Source organism: Pteropus alecto, unplaced genomic scaffold (genome assembly GCF_000325575.1).
Source record: "Pteropus alecto unplaced genomic scaffold, ASM32557v1 scaffold160, whole genome shotgun sequence".
NCBI classification, from domain to species: domain Eukaryota; kingdom Metazoa; phylum Chordata; class Mammalia; order Chiroptera; family Pteropodidae; genus Pteropus; species Pteropus alecto.
Window position 1 is genome coordinate 2,063,264 of NW_006429864.1, and position 15,593 is coordinate 2,078,856.

The following is a 15,593-nucleotide window of genomic DNA, read 5'->3' on the forward strand; positions in this document are numbered from 1 at the left end:
GGAAAGAAGTATATGTAATTAAATAATTCTATACTATAATTTGGCTGGTCCTAAATATACTGATGACAAATAAAATGGCCAGGGGGTAGAGAGCAATGAGGAAGCATCTATGATGTGTAGGATGAAATGAAGAAGAGCTGTACAGAGACCTAGGAAAAGAATGTTGTACTAAGTGTGGCATTTATTGATTCATTATCCCTTCTGCTGGCTGTTCATCTATTCATTTATTCATGCCCCTCCCCCCACATCCTGTCTCCTATTAATTCTTTCATTTGTTCATTCCCTGGTTCACGCCTTTCTTTTGCCTGGCTATAGTCAGAAACTCTCCTTTTCCACTCCCTCTGTCCTCAGTGACTGACTGGCTCATTGGGTCTCACCATCACCCTGTCCAGAGTCACCCAAAGGCTCTCCTGTCCCTTACTCTCTCATTTCTGCAAAGATCTGACATGTTGCTGTTTATTCCTTCCTCTGGCCATTTGTTTAAGCCAGAAATCTTGGCAAGGCTAGCACCTAATTCCAGCCCTTTCTGTGCCCCACCCCCACTCCCCAGGTAAGAGGGCAGCCAGAGTCTCCTCCTGCTGGGGAATGAGGAGACCTAGCCTCCAGCCCTTGCCCAGGCTGAGGGTAGGGCTGGAGTCCCTCCCATAACCCCCTGCATCTGGCTTCTACCGGAGACTGGGGAGGGTCTCTGGGTACTCCCCTCACTTCAACCTCCATCTCCTTTCCCCTCCAGCCCACCTCTAGGCTGGGGAAGGGGCTGGGTCCTCCCCTCCTGGGTCCTCCCACACCCACCATCCAGCCTCCAACTGGTCCCCTAGGCTGGGGGAGGGGCTCGCACTCTGCCTTCACAACCCCCCACCCTGCAGGCTTTGGGCGTGAAAACACATGGATTGGCCTGAACGACAGGATTGTGGAGAGGGATTTCCAGTGGACGGACAACACGGGACTGGTGAGTTGCAGGAGCTTGGGTCTCTGCTGCCAGGCTGCTGATTAGGATCCCATCTAGTATCCTAATATGAGTGAGCCACATGGCCTGGTCCTCTGGCGTCACTTTACCCTCTTATGCAAATCAGCCCTCAGAGGTCTGGAGTGGGCAAAGGAGCTTCATCACTGCCCCAAATCACCCTACTTCCCAGCCCTGTAGAGGACCCATCCACCTAGTGGCCGAGGCTACAAACCCAGGGCTGAGGCCTAAGGACCCCTTTGCTCACACTGCCTGGTCCTCCAACTGTGGGCTCTGAGATAGTCCCATTTCCCGACATCTCCCTGCCTGCCCAGTCTCCATTATTACATACTGGGACCCCTGCAGCAACCCCCGTACTCACACACACAAACACACACACTTGCTACCTACATTCCTGCCCTTCCACCTGGCAGCCATGGGGACTTTTTAAAAGTAAGGTGAAATTCACATAATATAAAATTAATCAACATCCAAAACTAATATAAAATAATATTGAATGTCAATTGTAATTGAAAAATAAAAAATTAAAACAAATAAATAAAAATAATGAAATTAATCACTTTAAAGTGTATAATTCAGTGGCATTTAATTCATTCACAAAATTGTGCAACCACTACCTCTATCTAGTTCCAGAATATTTTCATTACCCCAGAGGGAAACCTTATACAGGGTACCATTTAAAAACCATATATCAGATCAAGATTCTCCCTGCTTCAAGCCCTATCACACTCCCCATAGTTCTCAAGATAAAAGACTCACCTCCTCCTGCTGTGCAAAAACAGTCTGATGGTTCCTCAAAAAGTTAAACATAGAATTAGCACATGACCCAGCAATTCCACTCCTAGGTATGTTCCCAAAAGAAGTGAAAGCAGGGACTCAGATACTGGTGCACACATGTTCACAGCAGCACTAGTCACAGTTGCCAAAAGGAACAACCCTAATGTCCATCAATAGATGAACGGATACACAAAATGTACTCCTGCCATACAAGGAATACAATGAAAAAGGAATGAGGCACAGATATATCCCACAATGTGGATGAAACTTGAAAACATGATGTTCAGTGAAACATGCCAGACATAAAAGGAACCACTGTATGATTCCATTTATGTGAAATGTCCATAACGGGCAAATCCATACAGACAGAAAGTGGATTAGTGGTTGCCAGGGGCTGGGAGAGGGGAAATTGGAGTGGAAATTGTCAATGGGGACAGAGTTTTGGCTCAGTGTGATGAAAAAGTTCTGGGAACAGACAGTGGTGATGGTTGCACAACATTGTGGATCTAATTAATGCCAATGAACCAGACACTTAAAAATGGTTAAAATGGTAAATTTTATGTTGTATGCATTTTACTATAGTTGAAAAAACATCCACTTCCTCTCCTCTACCACAAGATCTGGCCCCCGACCATACCCCAATTCCATCAAGCACCTCCAACCACACTGGCCTCTATTCCGTTCCTCAAACAGGACAAATTCAGTCCTGCCTCTGGGCTTTTGCACTAGCTGATCCCTCTGCTTGGAACTCTGTTCCCTGCCTGCATCATTCCTATCCTTGAGTCTTCAACTCTCCTATCGCCTCTTCAGAGAAGCCCTCCTGAACTTCCAGGCTGAAATTACATTTTGCTCAACTATTTAACAATTGGAAGTAGACTGTCAGGGAGCAAGACAGGAGGTGGGGGCACCAGGGAGGAGGGCACTGCAGCCTCCCAGCCAGTGGAGGGGTGACTCAGACTGCAGTGGGGGTCACCCTCAGGGCAGGCAGAACAGTGCCCATTATAGAGGTGGAAACACTGAGTCCCTAAGAGTTTGAGTGGTCTGGCCAGGGGAGCCCCACATGGACAGTGCCAGAGACTGGGCCAGAATGCCAGTCCCCTGAGCATCCCCTGCTCCCTATTCCTGCAGCAATATGAGAACTGGCGAGAGAACCAGCCAGACAATTTCTTCGCTGGCGGGGAGGATTGTGTGGTGATGGTGGCACATGAGAGTGGGCGCTGGAACGACGTTCCCTGCAACTACAACCTCCCCTATGTCTGTAAGAAGGGCACAGGTATGCTGCTACCCTCCCCACTTTCCCTCCTGTGGCTCACATTCATGGGTTTATTGTTTGATTTAAGTTTGTAAATGGAAGAGTCGACCCCACCTAATTTTTATTCTCAGGCACTGTGGGAGAGTGCCTGTTTTTTTCCACCCTTGCCAATTCTGTGAATGCTCAAACGTTTTGTTCTTTTTAATCTAAGTGGTGAAAAAATAGTGTCTCAGTGTTATCGTACTTTGTACATCTTCAGGGATGAGAACGACCAATTGTTCATATGTTGATAAGCTATTCATATGTATTCATTTTTGTATGACCTGTCAGTTCATCTCTTTTGCCTAATTTTCTATCAGCTTGTTGGTCTTATTGATTTGTAAGAGCTCTTTACATATTAAAGAAACATTTACACACATTCTCTTGTCCACCTTTCTCTTATACTTTTGTTCATTCTTGCTTCTGTTTCTTTGCCAATTCTCATGTCCTCTTTTCCTTTAATTTGCTCAGATTATTCTTGCTTCCTATTTCCTTCATTCTCATCATGCATAAGAATTAGGGGGTGGGATGTGTTCAGGAGGTTCCTGCTCCTAAGGGGCTCCTGGTCTGGGGGGAAGAGACAGACATGTCTAGCTATATGAGGTTGCAACTGGGCAAAGGGCGGGACCTAGATGGGTGTGTCGTTTCCAACCAGAGAAGAAACCAGCTCAGCCCCTGTTGCGGCCACTTTCCTAACTGAAGCTTCCTCCACTCCCAGTACTGTGTGGTCCCCCTCCAGCAGTGGAAAATGCTTTGCCTGTTGGCGCCCGCAAGGCCAAGTATAACGTCCATGCTACTGTACGCTACCAGTGTGACGAAGGATTTTCCCAGCACCATGTGGCCACCATCCGGTGCCAGAGCAATGGCAAGTGGGACCGGCCCCAAATCGTCTGCACCAAACGTAAGTGACTGCTCCTAGACACCCTAACACAAATTTCCAGCTATTTGTAGTCTCCAATTAAAATATCTTATGACTACACACATTGATCTGGCTGAACATTTGCCTGATAATACAGCCTGGCAGGTAAGTGAGAACTTATCAGCCTACCTGGTGTTTCCTCCATTTCCCCTCCCACCCAAAGAGGCCCACTGTGTCAAGCCACCTGCCTCTCAACACCTTTTGCCACTTCCCTGTCCTCCTTCACTTCCTTGTAGCCAGACGGTCCCATCGGATGCGGCGACATCATCACCACCAACACCACCACCAACGCCGCCACCACAAATCACGCAAGGAGCGCAGAAAACACAAGAAACACCCAGCAGAGGACTGGGAAAAGGAAGAAGGGAATTTCTGCTGAAGAACCAGGCAAAAGAAAGCACAACCCCTTTCCCACGTCTCCTCTGGAGCCTTCGCTTGGGGAGACAGAGCCCAGAGAGAACCAAGAGGGTCTAGATACCCCTGAGCCCCAAACTCCCCCCTACATAATCCTTTGTAAAAAGCTCCTCTCTCCTCTTTCTTACATACACAGGTCCTCTTGGCAGGTATAGCCATGTGTCTGAAAATCCAGTTTTAGTCAGGCTGGACTCTGGGAGCATCTCCCAGTGGAGGGAAGCACAACCCGCAAAGATCACTCTTTGCTACACTGGTTTAGTCTTTTGTTAGCAAGACTGATTGCCAGTTATTGAGATAAAGGTTTGATGAAGGCGCAAGAGTGTATGTTTGCATTCGCACTAAGGAATTGCTTTTCACACCAGAGATTCAGGCTTCATAAACTGTCAGATGTCCTAAATGCAGCCCGAAGCCTTTACTGAAGGTCATTGGCTTTGGGAGTAGAAAACTACATGGAAGCACATTGCCTGAACTTGACGACTGCTCTTCCTTTATCTTGGACTTCAGCCCAAGTTTGCTCTTTGGTCTTGGTGGATAAACAGTGTTAAACTCTATGTACTGAATTTTAGGAATGTTTTTAGAACAACCTCCTTCCATGCCCTCAGAGTTAGGGGTCAGAATAGTCAGAGCAATATATGGACCTTAGAGGGAAAGTGTATTGCTTACCCTCCCAGGTCTAGTCCCAGTGCTGAGATCTGATGGTTCTGCATGTGTGGTGAAACACACACACACACACACACACACACACACACACACAGATGAGAGGATATTTAGGGCTCCACAAGCCCAGATTTCTTCCCCCTCCATCTCTCAGGGAGATAAAGAGCCTCATTCCTGGACCAAGGAGGTGCCAAGCTTTCTAGCTCAATGCCCACACCCATCCCTCAAACAGACATTGGTAGTGCCCTGCCCTGGGTCCCACCCCTACTCCCCCCACTCCTATCCCTGTCTCCATCCACTGCCTGGGAGATTAGAAATGCTTAACAATTGAGGTAGTGACATCTACCTGCAATCATCATGTAAAGAGATGGACAGTGTTGAAAGTGAAACACACACATATTTTTCTCTCATAGTTTTTTTGTTTTTTTTTTTTTAATTTTAAGTGGGAAAGAACGCACCTGGCCTTCCTCCCTCAAATCTGCAATCTCTAAAAAGACTTTCTAAGCTGAAGGCCAAGATCCAGCTCCCTGGTCTCTGGGAGGAAAGATCCACAGCTTTTTCCTCTATGTTTTGTCTTCTCTCAGCCCCTCCAGTCTGGGTAAAATCTGTGGATTAGTGTTAAAAACCACAGTGGAGAATGGAATTCTGCAAGAAAGAAAAAAAGCAAAGATATGGTCCATCTAAGGGTTCAAGAGAAAAAGAAATGTGTTGAATGACCATATATTTCTCCTAAGAATAATTATAGTTGACAACTTTGGAGTAACATGCTAAGAACTTACACACTAACCCTGTGAATCTTCTCCACAGACCAGTGACTTAGGAACCATTATGTTCCCACTTTACACATGATAAAGCTGAGGCTCAGACAAGAGAAAGGCACTGGCTTGAAGTCACAGCCAATACAGAAGTAAGGTTTTGGTCCTGCCTCCATCTGACTCTACACACTGCTCTCTACTTTGGGGAAGGGATTGAAACATAATCGCACTGCCTCTCACACACACAGGTAGATTTAGGAAAAGTTCGAGAAGTGCAAACTGGACCCTCATCCTTGACCATGGTCTTCAGTCTTCTCTGCTATTGACATTATCCTCTGTTTCATGTTATGGTTATCAATGAGAAAGCCTAGGGATATAGGTTTGCCCTCTTGCTTTGATAATTCTTGGTTTAAGAAATATAATATCTTCAGTTATCCATGTCACAAAAGAATTTTCCTTTGTTGGGGGCACTGGAGATGCCACTTTTTGGGGGATCTTAGTTTATGCTCCCTGCTCTTGGCCCCCTCAGCCCCTTTCCCTGTCCCCACTCCAGCTCTATGGTAGGAGGGGGCTCTGGTCTTTTCTAAAGTGGGTGGTTTGTCTTTTGGTCTTTCCCTTTAGGATGTGTGTGTGTGTTTGCGTGTGCCACATGTGTGGCATGCATGTGAGTGCGTGCGTGTGAACAGCTTCGGGTTCAACTGGTTTTGCTGTGAGCTGCAGTGTTCTGTGGGTCTGTGGTATCTGACACTGTGGACATTAATGTACTTCTTGGACATTTTAATAAAATTTTTTTAACAGTTCGACATGCCTGTCACCTCCTGACACTTTCCTTCATTCATTCACTCAGCAAGTACTTACTAGGCAGCCATAATGAACTATGTACTGTACTGGATGCTGGGGAGGTAGTGGTAAAGAGGACAGATATGGTCTTTGGAGGTAGTAAGGGAAGGTTTCTTAGAGGAGATGGATGGGATCTAAATGAAGAGTTACGTTAACTAGACAAGGAGGGGAACAAAGGAAGAGAGTTCCAAGCAAAGCAAAGAATGAAGGCAAAAGTCCTCTTGCAGAAGGGAACATGGCTCATTTGAGAAAGAGCAAGGAGACCACTGGCTGGAGCAGAGCGATAAAGGTAGAGAGTGGAGGGGGATGAGGGCAGAGGAGAAGAGGATGGAATTCTCAGGGCTAGATGAGCTGCAGTGAGGAGTTAGGGCTTTATTCTAAAATTGATAGTGGCAACAAACACCATAAGCAAGGTCAAAAGGCAAATGCCAAATTTAGAAACAATTTTCCAACAGAGATATATAACTCGTTGCTTTAATATATAAAGAGCTCCTACAAATCAATAGGAAAAAAGACTAATAATCTAATAGCCAAATGTGCAAAGGATATGAATAAAACATTTGCAGAAGAGGAAGTACAGATGGTTCTTAAACCACAACATATGCTAAATGAAATAATACACATTTTCACAAATACCATGATAAAGAAGGGCATATTTTTTTAAAAAAGAGAATAAACAAATCTAACGAGAGGAAGCCTCGCATAGATTAATGATGACAATATACCTGAAGTAAGAATGGTTTATGATTTACTCAACCACCTGTACCTAAGGTCAAAGTGGAGGATATTCAGCTTCACACATAATAAGAGTTGCAAGTGACAACCACAGTGAGATATCATTTTCACCTATCATGTTGGCTCAGATAAAGGTGACAACATGATACTGGTAAGGATGTGTGGAAACAGTGAGTACATCTATTACTGGTAGGATAAAAATTGGCCCCACCTATAAGAAGGTGGAGATCACTATCAAAATGGCAAGTTTTGACCCCTGATCAATCATCTCCTGATAGCATACTCCAGTTATACTTGCACTTATATGAGATTATGTGGGTACTTATTACTAACAGCAAAATATGGGAAACTATTTAAATGTCCATCATTAGGAGATGGGCTACAAAAATTATGGTGCATCCAGACAATGAAAACTCTGCCAACCTTCAAAAGAATGTGTTTGGGGTGGGATCTTTATATGGTGATGGAAACTATCTCAAACATATATTATTAAGCAAAAGAAGAGATACTTTTAAAGTACATTTGGTACATGAATGTCCATAGCAGTGTTATTCACAATTGCCAAAAGGTGGAAAAACTCAAATTTCCACCAACTGATAAGTGAATAAACAAAATATGGCATATCTATATCATAGAATATTGTTCAGCCATAAAAAGGAATGATGCACTGACACACATGGTTGAACATTGTGCTGAGTGACACAAAAGGACATATATTGTATGATTCCATTTATATGAATATCAATACTAGGCAAATCCATAGAGACAGAAAGTAGATTAGTATTTCCCAAGTAGGAGGAGGAAAGAATGAAGAGGAATTGCTTAATGGGGTCGGGGTTTTCTTTTGGGGTAATGAAAATGTCTTGGAACTAGAAAGAAGTGCGCAACACTGCGAATATGCTAAATGTCACTGCATTGAACACTTGGTGAATTTTATGTTACATAAATTTTACAATATAAGAAAGTATATATTGTCCACTATCATTTATGTAAAAGTGGGGAAAGAAATATATATGCATGTTTGCTTGAATGAACATAAAACATCTCTGTAAGGACACATAAGAAACTTCAGATGTCTCTTGGAAATGAACTGGGTAGAAGAGGGACAGGAGAGAGAGAGATGTTTTTCTGAATACCTGGCTTCAGGCAGGGTTCTATCCGGGTTGCCATTCTTTCGCTGTCCTGGTGGACTGTAGAAATAACTACTCCAACAAACAGCGCAGCAACTCCATCAGAAAGAAGTTTCCATCAGCCTAATCATCTACCAAAATCATTGGGTTGCATGTGTCCACCTCCATCTCTGGATAAATCAGGATTGCTCAGAGAGATGGGCCACAGCACTCATTGTGGGTGGAGTCAGCCCCTCCAACTCTCATTGATTAGAGAAGGAAAAGTTACATATTCACAGGGAAACCAGGGAACTGAAACTGTGGAAGAGAGAAAAGATGCCAGAAGGGAAAAGGCAGGATGAAAGAAATCCCATGCACTCATCTCTGGAAACCATTGCCCCATTATAGGAAGCTAAGGCCCAGCTGGATCTCCAGGCGGTCTAATCAAGGAGCTGGACTCCGTCTTCAGAGGAACAATTTGTACCTGGGAGCTCAGTCAAATCTGGTATTGAAAGATGAAGTTATGTCAACTATCCCACTTCTACAACCAGATCAGAACTTTACATGTTTTTCTCTTCTCCTTCTGTTTGTATCTTAGAAACTTTCAATGCTTCTCAGCCCACGCTACCCCCCATCCCACACACACACCTACACCACAGGAAAATTTGCAACTTCTTTACCTTCTAGGAGTAGGAATCCAGTGTCACACACTTTGTGCCCCAGGATATTGAGAGGAAACACAGGCCAGGCCCGTAGGGAGTGGCTTAAAGAAGAGAGTAGGGGGAGGATGGGGAGAGAGGAGAATGAGGAGTGAGGTGTGGTCTTGAGGAATGAGGGGAGATGCTCTCGACTGAATTGTCACCAAGTCTCCCCAGATGGGAAACATTACTAAAATGCATTTGAAGTAATTCTTCACCAGCTGCTTTTTCTCATTGATAAAAAAAAAATTTTATTGAGCCCCTGCTATATGCTTTGTACTCACTGGGACCTCAGAACAGCCCTGGTACAGAGGAGGAAACAGGCTCAGGGGTTTTGTCACTTGGGCACAGGTAGGATTCGAACTGAAGCCAACCTCGTTCCCAAACCCACCAATGAGTTTTCTCTAGATGGAGAGGGCAGTAAAGAGGGTTCCAGGAGGGACCTCAGTGCTACTCCAGGTTAGCTTGGAACTAGGATTTCTCATGGCTGGGTGGCTCTCAACACTGGAGAGTATGGCTGGATCCCAACTTCCTAACAAGAATCTCCCCTTAAAACTTGGAGCTCAGATTGGATTTTGAGATTTAAGAACGTTCCATCTCTCCTGAATCTCTAAGAAGGGAAATGTTGGGGGGGTGGGTGGCATTAGGGAAGGAGAGAGGAACTTAGAGAATAGGAATCTCAGAGAGAAAAGGGGAGCCCAGTGCTTGCACAGCGCAAAAAGCCAAGGCACACCAGTGCCTCAGGTTGTTCATCTGCACAGTGGCAATGAAAATACCTGGGTGTCGCAATGGTGTCTCGTGCACAGCTGCTGTCTGGGATATAGTTAGCGTGCATATGGAGGGTGTTCAGCAGCTCCATAAATCCAGCTTTGTCTGGGCTGCTGCCTGAGGCTGAGCCAACGTGGTGCAAGGGTAGCTATTAAGCCCTGTTGAGCAGTGAGAAGTTCCTGAGAGCTGGGGCATTGGTCGTAATAGGGATGACGTTAACAGTCTCTATGATGACAGCTCGGCAAGGGAAAGCCTAGGGGAATAGATGTTCTGTTACCTCAGACTCTTCAGTTTGGTCTCCATGGCAACAGCTGTGGGGTCCAAGCTGCCTAGGGGTGGAGCTTGGAGGGTGGGAAGAAGCTGGGGTGGGCCTGGGGAAAAAACAGCTGGTTTCCATAGTGAGAGCTGGAGAACCTAATGTTGGTTCACTCTCTGGACAGTTGTGGGGAGGGTGGTCTTCATGGTTGGTCAGGGTGGGGACAGCTGAAGTGTTGTTGTTGGTCTCTAGGGTGGGAGCCAGTGGTATCCATGGTTACAGCTAGAGGAGGGAGGCACTATCTCCATGGGTGCGACTAATGAGGGAAAGGCTGTGTGACTAAGTGACAGGTAGAAGCTGGGCTGGTCACCTTGGTGACAACGGGAAGTGGGGCAGCTTGCCTCTATAGCAAGTGACATGGATCTTATAGGTCCCTGGGACCGGGGGAATGGTCTCTTTGGTGACAGCCAGGAAAAAAGCTGTCAGGTGGGGGCAGACTTGCTCCCTCCAGAGCGATACCAGAGGGTGAGGGCACGGCCGCCAGTCATGCAAGCCAGCAGGGGTCTGTCAATCTGTTTTAGCAGTGACAGACAAAGGGTTGTTTCCCCTGAAACTGGAGAAGTGGGGATGTTCTTGACAGTGACCTGGGGATCTAGCCTAGAGAAACTTCAGGGGACTCGCGGCGTAAGGGGGAAGAATGGGAGTACTCAATCTCCAGGTCACCGTTGGGGAGAGGACTGGTGCCACAGTCTCCCTGTGACTACGCGGCGTGGTTACCCATGGTACTCTGCATTTTCTACAAGTGATGAAAGGGGGGGGTTCAGTGTCCAGGTGACTGTTAAGTCTTCAGTCTTCAGAGAGATAGATACAGAGGGCATGTGGCCAGTCTCCAGATAATCCCTGGGGTCCAGCCTCCAGGCGACCGTGGGGGTGGTTCTGTCCGTGTCCAGGTGACCTCTGGAGATATAGCCAGCCTTCCGGAGACCTCGGGGTCTGCTGGCCGCCAGGAGTCCTCATAGGGTATGCCCCATTCCCTGGAAAAAGTCCGGGAAGGAAGGGAAGTCCACTGCCCAAGAGAAGTGGGGCTTAGTCGGTGTCCAGGGAACTCCAGGGAATTTGTCTCCTGGGACTGGCCATTTTCTGGGGCCCTCAGGGGGCGTGGTCGGTGTTGAAAGACCGCAGGAGGCCACAGGGGGCGTGGTCCGTCTCCAAGGGACCGCTAGGCACTCAGCCAGCCGCTAAGCGCCCAGCCGTCGGCGCCCCAGGCCTAGACACGCAGCGGGATCCAGGCGGCAGGGTCACGCGCGCCTCCGGCCCAGCCACCACCTCCCGCCCAGCCCCAGCCCCAGCCGCCGGGTGCGGGGTCGGGCGCACCGGGTGCGCGGTAGCAGTAGACGCCGAAAAGGCGCCAAGGGACCGCTAGGCACTCAGCCAGCCGCTAAGCGCCCAGCCGTCGGCGCCCCAGGCCTAGACACGCAGCGGGATCCAGGCGGCAGGGTCACGCGCGCCTCCGGCCCAGCCACCACCTCCCGCCCAGCCCCAGCCCCAGCCGCCGGGTGCGGGGTCGGGCGCACCGGGTGCGCGGTAGCAGTAGACGCCGAAAAGGCGACGCGTAGCGCGCGGATTCACGATGGGGTAGCGCGCACTCCCGTCCGCCAGCCAGCCTGCGGTGCAGCGGTCCAGCAGCTGCAGCTTCCAGGCGGCGAACAGCTGCCCCACCTTGGCCACAGCCGCGCCGCGCGCTGCGCAGGCGCGCGCTGCTCCGGAGAAGGGCAAGGGCCGCAGCGGCTTCAGGAAGAACACACGCCCTGCGTGGGGTGGAGGGACAAGTCAGGGACACTCCCAGGACCTGGCCTCCTCGGGATTCTGGACACTTCCCCACCCGCCTACAGCCCAGGACCCCAGCCTCAAGATTCAAGAGCACCTCATTCTCTGCAGCTTGGGACCCCAGCCTCTGCCTAGGCAGCGTTGATTTGCGTGAGGTGGCAGTCCCGGGGAAGGGATCTCCTTGTCTGGCCTCCGAGGGCCAGTTTGAAGAGGAAGGGCCAGGGGAAAGGGAACTGTGGGGTGGAGTGGGAGAGACTGAGAGGGAGGTATACCCGGGAGAGGCCTGTCGGGGCGCAGGGGGCTTCTTCCCAGGGGCCTACGCACCTGGGAGGTTGGAGGTGAAGCAGAAGGCGTCGTAGCGTTCCTCCGCGTTATGGCGGTAGCCATAGTTGCGCACGCCGCCGTTGGCACCTTCGCCTACCCCGGCGCTCCCGGCCCCACCGCAGGGCTCCCGGGGCTGGCTCACCGGGTACTGTACCGAGCCGTCGCGCAGCCAGCCTGCGTTGCACCAGTCCAAGCCGTCGCGCCAGGCCGCGTGCAGCTGCTCGGCTGACGCCAGGATGCCATCCTGCTCAGCGCACGCGCGCTGCGCTTCTGTGAAGGTCAGTTTATAGCGGCCTCCACGGGGGTGGTAAGGAAACACCACACCTGAGAAGACACACAAGGGTTGTTCAGTCCCCGCTCCCAACTAGCCGCCACCCACCTGACATCTGGAGTGCTGTGTCTGTTCAACCTAGATCTTCCAGCCCATCCCTCACTCTGGCCTCAGACCTGACCATATCTTTTTCAATCTCACACCTCTCACAGCTCCCTTTGCCTTAAGCTTGGTTCACTTGACCCTCCTTCTTAACATACTTAATCGTGTCCATCCCCGTTCCACCGTTGGAGACGTTCTACCTGTTGAACTCCCGTTCCTCCTTCAAAACCCAACTCCCACAACCCTCTTATGTATTTCTGACATTCTCCTAGTACTGGGACCTTCCCTCTGGTCAACCCCTGTGTCCACAAAACTGGGACTGTCTATGTCCAGTGCTGGTTCCCCTACACTGGGAGCCTCTGAAAGGCTGACTCTGAGCAAATCTCCCTTTGATCCCCAGCATTGTCTAGGGCAGTACCCGTTGGTTTCCCTTCCATGTCAGCTCTTATAACTCGTCCCTCATCAGACAGTCAATTCAGTTCACAAGTGTTCTGTGTTTGAAGGATAGACCTTTGGGGGTGAGTTGTGTATTCTCAGCAGATGCAGGAAGGAGGCAAAAAGGGGCCAGGGAGAAGACCTGGAGCCTGATAGACCATTTTCAAGTCCTGGTGCTGCTAACTCACTATGTGCCCTGGGGAAGGCTCTAACCTCCCTAAGTCAGTTGCATCGCACTAGGGTTTTTGGGAAAATTAAGTGAGAGACTCCAGAGAGCTCTTCAACCAAGCACATGGCACACAGAAAATGCCCAGTAAAGGAGAGCTGCCCCTATTATTGTTATTTGCTATAGCTGGGAAGTTCAGCCCTAAAATCTCTCCTGGCATCTTCTAAACAACTGAAGAAAAACCAGGTGGGAGAAAATTCTTCAGATAGAAACCCCACCTCCCAGCTCCACAGTCAGCCAATCAGAGCAACCCGTCTTCCGCCACAGTGATTGACTCACGGGTGGGCACGTGAGTCAAAGCTAGGCCAATGAGAGACAACTCTGGGACTCTAGCTAGCACTCCGAGGAAATCAGTTAAGCCGGGAGGGTGGAACCTTGGCACAAATTTTTGGTTCCATCAGGGGAAACTTGCCAGAGGAAAGCCCACCCAGGGAAGTGGAGCAGGGGGTGGGGGGGATTCCCGACGGGGAGTGAGTTTCTCACTGTGCCTGAATCCTACACCAGGGTTTCCCAACATCCTCACTATTGACATTGTGGACTGGATCATTCTTTGCTGTAGGGAACTGTCCTGAGCTTCATGGTATATTTCACAGCATCCCTGGCCTCTATCCACTGGATGCCACCAGCAATCGTCTTCTAGACATTGCAATATCCCTGGGTAGCAAAAATCAACCTGAATCAGAACCTACCCCACCAATCCTCTAAATTCCTTTAGGCCAATGATTTGGTTTCTGTCTCTTGCAATACTCCCCCCTCTCCCCTTAGAAACATGTGTCATCCTGCCCACAGGCTGGTTACCTTCCAGGTCCAGCTTGACCATGCCAGTGTCATCCTCCAGCTCATTGGTGACCTCGCACTCATAGCGTCCATAGTCCTGCAGCGTGACGTTTCGGAGAACCAAGGAGGCATCCCCAGGACCATCACCCTGCAGCTCAGCCCGCCCGCGGTAATTGCCAAACGCCCGGTGCTGGGGGCCCAGTGCCACGAAGACATCGGTAAAGGCCAGCGGGTCCACTACTTTGGTCCACTTGAGGCGGACACCTTCGTGGCTGTGGGCAGCTGCCTCATAGTGGTAACGGCAGGGCAAGACGATGGTGCCACCCCGGTGGCTGACCACCTGCCCAGGCGCCGTCTGCACCACCACTGAGCCCGACTCGCCCTCTGTGGGCGACCAAGGAGGGTTCAGAAGAGATCCTAGGGGCAGGGTAGGGAACCTAGGAGGGGGACCCTGGGAAAGGGATGTGGGGTTAGAAAACTTAGGTGGGGGTCAGTAAATCGGAGGAGTAAAGGGGCTTAGAGAGGGGGAGGAGAGGGGGAGACTGTGCCCGTCAGGAACGCCCAACGCCCTCCCCTTCCCCACCTCCATGCACCCCCAGCATCACCCTTGGCTACAGCTCCTGACTCACCTAGCACGTGCACGACCTTCTTCCGGCCACGCTGCGCCCCGGCGGGGGCTGCGAGCAGCAGGATTCCCCAGGCCGCGGCCCAGAGCGCACCGGGACCGAGGGCTGCTCCAGCCCACACCTGGGGGCACCAGGCGCTCAGTCCAACCTCCTGGCCTTTGCCTTTCGGAGGACTAGCCCCTTGGCCTTCCTTCTCCGCGACGAGGATTTCTCATGTACCCAGGCCTCCTCCCCAGCCAGGGTCCCAGAGGACTCCCCTAAGAAGACTGGCAGACCCCTGTCCCGACTTTCCTCTCCTGGGACTGCACACCCTCGCTCCTGCACATAGTCCCCGCCCCTGGACTTGCCTTCCCTTAGTCCTGCGCAGTAACCCACCTGATCCCCTAACCCCAACACTAGAGGTTCGGAGCCCCGCCCCCTTCTCTCTCTCTGGCCCAGGCCAGAGATGCGGGGAGGGGGGAGGAGCTGGAGGAGCGGCAGCAGCAAGGTTATCCGTGCGCCAGGAGACTGCAGCAAACCGGGCCGGGAAAGGGGGGAAGTGTAGAGAGAGGGAAAGACAGAGAGAGGGAGAGAAAAGGGAGACAGAAACAGAGAGAAAAGCAGGGAGAGATGGAGACGGGGCAGGAGTGTGAGAGGGAGAAAGACAGAAAAGGAAGGAAAGACAGATAAAGAAAGATGCAGTGGGAGAGACAGACCGAAAAGGAGAGAGGAGAGAGAACAAGAGGGAGAGACACAGAGAAGAGGGAGACATGGGAGTAGGGAGAGATAGAGAGGCTCAGAGAGGGAGAGAAAAGGGACCAGGCAAAAAAGAGGAAGAGAAAA

The 15,593-nt window shown here is 49.9% G+C and overlaps 2 protein-coding genes across 2 annotated transcripts in view; one reads left to right on the plus strand and one right to left on the minus strand.

The window, feature by feature from the left end:
* The window catches only part of NCAN (neurocan), a 24,341-nt gene extending 20,011 nt beyond the window's left edge, over positions 1–4,330 (plus strand). Inside the window, exons 13-16 of the mRNA XM_025043714.1 lie at positions 867–949; positions 2,870–3,014; positions 3,751–3,933; positions 4,188–4,330. Of these exons, the coding sequence (XP_024899482.1) occupies positions 867–949; positions 2,870–3,014; positions 3,751–3,933; positions 4,188–4,330 (554 nt within the window). The remainder of the gene's footprint in view (positions 1–866; positions 950–2,869; positions 3,015–3,750; positions 3,934–4,187) is intronic.
* A 7,320-nt stretch (positions 4,331–11,650) lies between these two features.
* The window catches only part of HAPLN4 (hyaluronan and proteoglycan link protein 4), a 5,331-nt gene continuing 1,388 nt past the window's right edge, over positions 11,651–15,593 (minus strand). Inside the window, exons 3-6 of the mRNA XM_025044359.1 lie at positions 14,775–14,981; positions 14,167–14,529; positions 12,335–12,658; positions 11,651–11,991 (exon numbers count right to left, since the gene is read on the minus strand). Coding sequence (XP_024900127.1) covers positions 11,651–11,991; positions 12,335–12,658; positions 14,167–14,529; positions 14,775–14,981 — 1,235 coding nt within the window. The remainder of the gene's footprint in view (positions 11,992–12,334; positions 12,659–14,166; positions 14,530–14,774; positions 14,982–15,593) is intronic.